This window comes from Perissodus microlepis, chromosome 6 (genome assembly GCF_051167445.1).
Source record: "Perissodus microlepis isolate ML-2025 ecotype Zambia chromosome 6, ASM5116744v1, whole genome shotgun sequence".
Taxonomy (NCBI): Eukaryota; Metazoa; Chordata; class Actinopteri; order Cichliformes; family Cichlidae; genus Perissodus; species Perissodus microlepis.
The window spans coordinates 7,919,255-7,927,791 of record NC_140466.1 but is presented as its reverse complement, the minus strand read 5'-3'; the positions used below and the strand labels follow the sequence as shown (position 1 = coordinate 7,927,791).

The 8,537-nt window shown below is 38.1% G+C and overlaps 1 protein-coding gene across 1 annotated transcript; it reads right to left on the bottom strand.

Moving 5' to 3' along the window:
* Positions 1-1,712: 1,712 nt before the first annotated feature.
* On the bottom strand, positions 1,713-7,910 carry LOC146384965 (prostaglandin E2 receptor EP1 subtype-like). Its single transcript, XM_084930461.1, has 3 exons — positions 7,335-7,910; positions 4,724-5,634; positions 1,713-2,862 (listed from the first exon to the last, which is right to left on the bottom strand). Exons 2-3 carry the CDS (start codon positions 5,591-5,593, stop codon positions 2,593-2,595), a joined length of 1,140 nt encoding a protein of 379 aa, XP_084786587.1. The 5' UTR covers positions 5,594-5,634; positions 7,335-7,910; the 3' UTR covers positions 1,713-2,592.
* Positions 7,911-8,537: the final 627 nt, after the last annotated feature.

Genomic DNA, 8,537 nt, shown 5'->3' with positions numbered 1-8,537 from the left:
AGACCATCTTTCTTTTTTGAATCCATTTTCTCTGTGTGATGTAAGTCCACATCTAACACTGAAAATATCCATGGAGGAACATTACATCACACAGTTACTACTCTAACCTTTTCACATCATATTCTTCTGCTATCGTTATTTCCCTTTTTGTAATATATCAGCTTTCACCAGTTACCAGCATTATGCAATCTGGTTAGACTTTGGTCCTGGCTTCATACTAACAAAGATATAATGCAATGTTGTTAGCTGCTGATATTTTGGAGAACAAATAGGAATAAATATGTTAATTTAATCTATTTTTTCTATTCATGATGCAGATTATTTTTTAGTTTTAAATGATCTGATACAACTGCGATCAGTCCAGGTTGTTCTGTGCCTCTTGCTCTATGACAGCTGCATAGGCTCCAGCCCCTCCCCGCAACCCTAAGCTTGGAAAGTGATTTAGAAAATGGATGGAAAGATGATCCAGTACACTTAAAAACAGTTATTTGGTGTAATATTTCTGTTTGAACTTAACCTAAATGGTTCTTGTAAAGGATTCTGTTGTTTGAGATCCATTTTAATGCAGGTCAGTATTTTATTTTATTTCAGACACACATAAAGTTAACTGTATTTAATTTAGAAACGCATACACAAAAAACAAAAAAGTAGAATTTGTATCAGTGTCCTCCATTGCATACAGTGCTTAACAAAATTATAAGATCACCACCCAATGTAAGGCTCAACTGCCCTAAATTAATAATTTAAAATTTGGTAATTGCCAAAATCATTATTTATGTTTCTGTAATGTTAATCCATCTTCACAAGCTATTTTATCAAAAAGATATTTTTTATGCAAAAATAGAAATATTTTTGTTATCCACAAATTTTAAAACTTATTGTTCCATAAAAAAGCAAAAAATAAATAAATAAAAATATTTTTTTGAAATTGAAATTACAGGACTTGGAGTCCTGAACAAAAGAAAAAAAATTTTTTGTTGTTGTTGTTGTTGTTGATTGTTATGCTGGATTGGTTTCGGACTTCTCAGAGAAGTCCAGTTTGCCAGTTCAAATGTAGGTATTACAACATGAATTCAGTTTATTTTTTCCCCTAATAAACATCAACATGACTTTTAGTTACTGACAGATTTCTAAAATATTTGTGTTTTCTTGTTTTTACGTGGTCTAATAATTTTTGTTAATCACTGTATGGGTAAATGAAAAAACAAACTTGCAAGAAACATGATCATGATTGCATTATTTTACCTGCTCTGTACCCCACAATATAACCAGTCCAGATCCTGTGATCAGCTGAAATAAGAAAGGGTCAATAGGGCATATGTCCACTCACCAAATTGGATGGCAAAACCTATTATGATTGCACTGAAAGCTTTATGGGAGGTTAAATAAATATCAGATTTCATTTATTTAACATTTTGCAGTAATATTTGACATTATCCCTAATAATGAAGGAGCAATTGGAAATAGCAAGTAGTCTAGATCTTCTAGGAAATTAGAGACATTTCTAGGATAAAATAAAAAGGCATCAATAAAGACTTTTTGTGGTTGTAGGTGAACTAATACTAATAATAATAATAATAATAATAATAATAATACTGATAAGCACTGATGTCACAGACATCTGTATGATAGTAGAGTACAACATTTTTTAAAAGCTAAAAGATTCTGTTTCTGGCTTAGGGAAAAAATAAATACAAAGTTCTGGAATAAAATCACATTGAATTGTTTTTTATTTACATTCAGTCTTTACACACACTCAGAAAACTGAGTGTATAATTCAAGTATTACGTTATAACCTCTTACTTTATTTCACAAAAAGAAATATATAAGCACACATAGAGCCTATAAACATACATAAACTCCACAGTATTTGAATATTAACATTCCTTAATGAAATACATTCAGCAGAATACGCTCGAAATACTTCTGGGTTTAGTACGGTGCTCCCTCCAAATGTTAAAACCAGTACAACTGATTTCTTTTGCAACCATACAATGAAATACCCAATTTCGCTGTGCAAGAAACTGCACAATGACAATAAAAAGCTCTAAGTCTAAGTCTAAGTCTGAAGGCATGCCAACTGTGCAATTCATGTCTTTAAAAGCAGATAGAACTGAGTACAAATAAATCAATGCAATACTGTATGTAGTCCCTGTATAAGTGGCACTTCTGCAAAACTTTGAGCTTCTCCAGACAAAGCGTGGTTAGTACTGCAGCCGTATGTGGCCTAAATCGTTCCCTTTTCCTCTTAAGAGTTTCCTTATGAGGGTATAATAACAAGGAATGTTCACTCAATGCAGGTAAACAGTAGAAAAGTGTATATATTGTGCAAAATCATAGCATTAGCTAGCTTTCATTTATAAGGTCCAGACCATGAACTCAGGGTAAACTTTGATGATGTGAGAAAGAGAAATGATGATTAAATCCAAGAAGCACTTTTTTAGAGAAGGTTTAAAAGCCACGGAGGTGTTTTCAAACATCCTGCTCTTCTGTTGGCCTTTCTTTATAAAGATCTTTGCTGAGTTCTTCATATGCTCACTGACCTGGTAACAAAATATATCCGCAAATTACTATGTCAGCCTTTCTCTCAGATCAGACTTGATCTACATCATTTTTCTCTGAGCTAGGAAAAGAGGACGGCTCCCAACGGCCCAAAATAGTACCCCTCAGGCCTGCCTGGCACTTAGCGATGAGGTAGATTTTGCGGAGCACGGTGCGGCGCAACAGGATGTAGACCCAGGGGTCGAGGATCTGGTTCCACGTGGCCAGCCTCACTCCCATCACCATCAGGGTTTCATAATATGACAAGCTGTGTCCAATGGTTCCCGTGTAGGAGTGAATCACGGACATCAGGCCAAAGATCTGCAGACATGAAACATAAAACTGCAGTTAGCAAAATGAAAAGGTAAAAACAATATATTAAAAGAATAGCAAAATGAATGTTTATAAAAATAGAATGCCACTCTGCCCTCCTTAGTGTCATAGATACAGTGACATTGCTTTATAAGGTCTGGCTATAGTTGTACTAACCTCTTATTGATATTTTAAAGTAGAGACTGCAAGAGTAAAAGTTTTATTTCCGAGTAGCTGGACTGCATTGCGCCTAATACCTGGTATTAAAATCTTCAGCTTTGATACCGATACTTTTAATTAGTGAAATCTATAATATGCAATCATCTTAGGGAGAGCAATGTCATGAGATCACTTGTATTTATCATTTATTTAATAATGATAGCGCAAATTCTCTGATCACATGCGGGTATCATAAGACAAAAAACCTTCTGCTTCATATATGTTTGTGCACAAAAGTAACACCTGTGCCTTCTTACATTACATTACATTAAATTTGCATGCTACTGATATGTAACTATCAGCAATGTGCTGATTTTTGACCAAGAAATAACAAAGTCACCGTGCCTGTCATGCCCAGTTTGAAACTGTAATGGACTGATCACCTGTCTGAGGTGCACCCTGACTTTGGCCCGGTGTCAGGTGGCATTGGCTTGAGCCCCACACAAACCCCCAATTTGGATAAACGGTTAAGAAAATGGAAGGATGGAAGCAACCGATGGAAATAATTTCACTTTAGTAAAACAGAATTTGGCTGAATCTTTACGTGAGTCAGTCAAGCAAATGACAATCTCAGTAAACTGAAATCACCAAATTAAAAAACACATTGTAAGCTTCTTAATATGATACAAACCAGATACCAGCTGTGTATGTTGTTTTGTCCTTGAGGACTGCTGCACAGTTCACTTGAGTGACTGCATGAAAGCTTGAGCAAGAATTCTTGGACTGCTGCTGTTCCTTGAGATGTAAACTAGAGTTTGTTGGCAGGTCTAACTTGAGAGATACTTTCCCATTCTCATTTTCTGCTAATCCTATATAAACCCTTGATAGCGTGCAAAATCCCTCTGTTATTATGCATGTGACGCACTTTTTAAATATGCGGTCTTTCTTTCTGAACACATTTCTGCTTCAGTCTCTGTTTGCACATTGTTTTTTTTTTGTTTTCTTAACTGAGCTTGATATTTAAACAAAGTGATTGACTTACACAAAGTAAGAGCACTTACTCTTTAATTTAGCAGTTGTTGTTCCCTGTCTGACATTTGATCCCATAATGATCCAGCTGTGTAATGTTTATCCAGTTCTCTTCAGAAATGTGTTAAGTAAGAATTTCATGTTTTGTTTTGTTTTTACAGAAACAAAGGCCATTTGGACAGAAGATTCTTTCCTTCTTTTTTTGTCTTTGTCAGCACTGATCCTGTTGCTAATGCAGTGTGACTTTAAATATTACTTCTAACTTCACAGTTTTTAACCAAAATTCTCAGTTTGCCCCTAATCTCACAGTTGCACTATGTGACATAACTTGAAAACCTCCACAAATGTCAGGAGTAAAAATACTGCTTAACCACCACATAGGTGCTTTCAAAGATGCTGGCTAAAAATCTACTTGTAGTGAGCTGCCAGAATGAGTAAGAGAGCTGTAAAGCTGTTGTGATCTAACAGCTGCAAAAAAAACTGACGAGAGTTAATAAAGCACAGTATGGGCATGAAGGCAAGCATGCTCAGAGTGTCGCTGATCAGCCAACCTAAGTAGAAACATCTGTGTGAGAGAACATTTGATGCGTAAGAGCTCTTTCTTTTATTATTTTTAGACAACAGGTGAAGTCTACCATCTTACTGACTTTTCTTTCTTAACCTTGTACTTCCTGACACTCACCAGCAGAGGGCTCCAACAGATACACGAGGTGACCATTATTCCAACGAGCTGCACCACCATCTCTATGTCGTGGGACTTGGCTGAGTGATGGGAGCCGGGCTGCCTCCTGAGCCGGGCGAAGACCAGTGTCAGTCCACTGATGGTGTTACAAACCAGTGCCACAGCTAGCGAGGTCAGCCCCAGTCCAGAGAACAATGCTACAAATGCCACATCCACCTCCTTAGTGTCACTGAGCACTTTGATGAAACACCAGGTCCCTGGTTCTTGATAGGTGTAGGAACCCAGCTGAAAGCAGGGTAGCAAGGCCACACTTAAGGCTGCCAGCCAGATGACGGAAAGACAAATTTTTGCACGTCTTTTTGTGACCAAAGATGAGTGCAGCAGTGGTTTAGTAACACCCAGGCATCGCTCGGCAGCCATGGCACAGCCCATGAAGAGAGGGCATAGTCCGAAGAACACCATGCTGCCACCGAGGAACTGGCACATCCCATCAGAGGAGTTGACATACTGAGCCCTTGCAGCTCCAGAGAGGTAGAGTCGGAGAACCAGGGCACCAGGAATCACATGGCCAATCGAGTCTGTAATCACCAGTGACGTGGCAAACAGAAGGAATGTAGCTTTGGAGCGCCGGCGCTGAAGGGAGTAAGCATTAACCAGGATGAAGAGGGCCACAATGTTGGAGATGATGCCCAGTGTCATGGACAATATGACAATGAAGGCTCCACCAGCAGTAGGCTCCTCAAAGGTGAGGTTTTCATGATGTGACAGCCCTTCAATAGCAGCCCTGACCTCCACCTTCCCTCCACTGTCATTAGCCACATGAGGGAGAAGCAGGGGGGCTGAGGAGTTGTAGTGGCTCAAAGCTAACATCTCTGAACTCTGAAGGTCGTGAGGTCCATAGTTAGGTGAGGCTGCAGGAGAGAGAAAAGGCATATTTATTTATAAAGCACTCTTAAGTTGCTGTTGATCCGTGTAAAATGATATTGATGAGTTGATTTAACAAAAACTGTAATAACTATTCACACAAACACAAATAAAAGTTCAGGAAATATCCTGGAAAAAATGAATGCAGAAAATCCCAACCCAACCAAACACCTACAATAGTGTTTCCAGATTTGTTTATTTAAATGTGATGGCACAGGAGGACACAAAAACCAACCAGGTGGGGGGAACATGAGACTACCGGTTTTATTTGTGAACAGAATTCCTGCCTCGAAGCATAAACAGGGAGACGTGGCTGCCTTGCAATGAGGCATGGTGGCTGCACTGAAGCACACGATTGAACTCTGGGGCACAAAATGCAGTACGGTTACAACCGTAAATATGTTTTATCTTCCTGAGTGGGGGACAGTGCCAGGTCAGGTGGTCCTTTAGCCACAGCCCTTAGAGGGTAGGCTATTAGATATTGGCAGATTGTTAAAACGCCAAAAGAGACAATAGCTTTCAGAAGAAATGCGTTCATCTCTTTCTCTGGCCAAAGAATCACTGACAAGAGGCAGTAAAGCCGCTCTAGAAACCAAAGGCACAACCTTTACTTGACATCCTTTAAGGGTCATCTTTTAAGATTTCAGGGCTGCTGACATTTAAAAGATTCAAAAACACTACAAGAAAGAAAAGAAGGAAATTATTGTTTTCACATCTATTGTTGTTCTTATAAAGCGTTCCCCACGAATATGGCTCTTGTTCTTTTATAACTGAGTATGATTCAGGTGGAAGTATGTGAAAGAAGTGCAAAGGAGAGAACTTTAATAGTTGTATGATACACAAATGTCTTATAAATGTACTTATAATTATTCATCATAGGCAGGAACATTTTTTCAATCTTTTATACATATATTTAATAGATGACAAATGTTTAAGTTCTTCTTCTTCTTCTTCTTCTTTTTGATTTGTAAATATTCCTTTTGAACCCAACCTGACAGCTGGTAACCTTGTGGGTGTCCAAACACACTTGAGCGATGAAAGGACACAGGATGACAGACAGCAAGTAGAGGCTACTGAGGCAGCTGTCAGGACTGCAGTGCTTTGTTAATCAAAGTGGAGCGTCACTGTTAGGTTTAGTTTGGCGGTCAAACATAGATAAACAGAACAGAACTCCCAGCAACACAAACAAAAGACTAAATATTGGGGGAAATCAGAGCTGAGCATTATTCAGCTCACTGTTCACGATGCTTCATTCCATAATCACATACATTTTTAACACAGAGAATCCTTATACCTCGTTTGTGGTGTCTAAACAGTAACAGTAATTGCCTTAATTTAAACTAATTAAAACAATTACTGGATCCAGTTTCTACCAGAAAGAAATATTATTTTTTAGGGCTGTCTCCTGCCTACTGTTTCAGACTTCCACAGAGCCCAGAGACAGCCAGTAAGCTGCTTTTCTGCACCACAACACACCCTATCACAATTTCTTCTCACCATTTTGTTAAATCTATGAGAACTCCCACACTGATCTGTATATTTTCAGAAAAGTTCACATTTCCACTAAATAAGAAACTGGAAATACAGATATTAACAAAAAATAATACATATAAAATGAACAAAGACTTATTCTTTTTTATTACTCCTCTTCATCATTATTATTATTTAAATGGAAGAAATGACTTACCACTCGACAGTTGATTAGTTATCTTATAAGTCCAGCTGGTTTATCTTTGTGATTCATATGGATAATCCAAAGAAATCCTGTAGAAAAAATCTGTTTTCATTAGAAGTCATGTTTCCTTTCGACAAGCTCCACTGCAGCGATGTCCGTCGCGGAGTTTTTTCCATTGCTTAAGACTCCTGTCTATTTCACTGTGGCTTTTAAAGGATCCCCACTGACGCTGAAATACCGACTCACATTTTTATAGCGCAGTGTCCTCCAGTCTGTGTGGGCGTCTCTGCTGCTGTTCGCCCCCTGAGTCAAGACCGTCTCACCCCTGTGCTGCACTTTCCCTGCAGCCTGTTTACTTTACCTGCACGACCAGTAAGCACAACCTAGCGTCACTTAACGTGTCATTTCTCAAAAAAAGAGAGAAGGGAAAAAATAATTTAAAAAGAAAAAGTCATTCTTTTTTACCTAAGCAGCACGCTGTTAGAGTTTTAATTTCCCTGTAAACTTCAAAATGTTGGTCTCGAAATAGTTAATAAAGCTTTATTTGCAGTAATCAGCTTGAAGCGAAGACACTTTTCAGCTCCTCGTTCTTCGGTAAATGAATCGATCTGAACAGATTCGGTTCCATAGGCTGCGCTATTAATCTATTTATTTTTGCAGTTGAATGCGTAACTCTGAGCTCAAAATAACCTCTGCTGAGGTATCAGTTTTCCAGTACATGGTGGATATTAGTCTTCTAGTTCAGTAATTCCAATAAAAGACCTCAGTGTTCAGGAGCAAAGGGCTGACGTTTATCTAGATATAATTTAAAAAACAATTAAATAAAAAAATGTTTAAAAAAGATGAGGATACATGTGAAGGTGTTTGTTTTGCAGTTGTAGTTTAGATAATTTGGTATGGAAAAGCCATATTCACGCTCTAGAAAAAAACAGATGTTCCTCAAGGACCCTGGTGTTAGTCTTGAGGGTTTCTGCAGCTGTGTAAAGGAAAAATGTATTCTGCTGGATTGACACTTTTCCTGTAGTACATACTGAAGCCAGGTGGCTTTGTTTGTTTGAATTTTACAAGGTCCTGGAATGCAAGCTGGAGCACACTAGCACACATTTTGGTTTGGAAACTGAGCAAAAGCAACATTAGAGATTGGCTGCTGGTTCACAGGAAAGAGCAGAGATGGGCACTGACATGTAAATTGTTTTCATTTTGTTTTTTTTTTCC

Bases quoted from the DNA above. Each gene is read 5' to 3' on its own strand.
- LOC146384965 (XM_084930461.1), bottom strand. From the start codon at position 5,593: ATGTTAGCTTTGAGCCACTACAACTCCTCAGCCCCCCTGCTTCTCCCT. The intron at 2,863-4,723 runs GTGAGTGTCAGG...TCATGTCTGCAG, and splicing joins TCTGTTGGAGCCCTCTGCTG to ATCTTTGGCCTGATGTCCGT.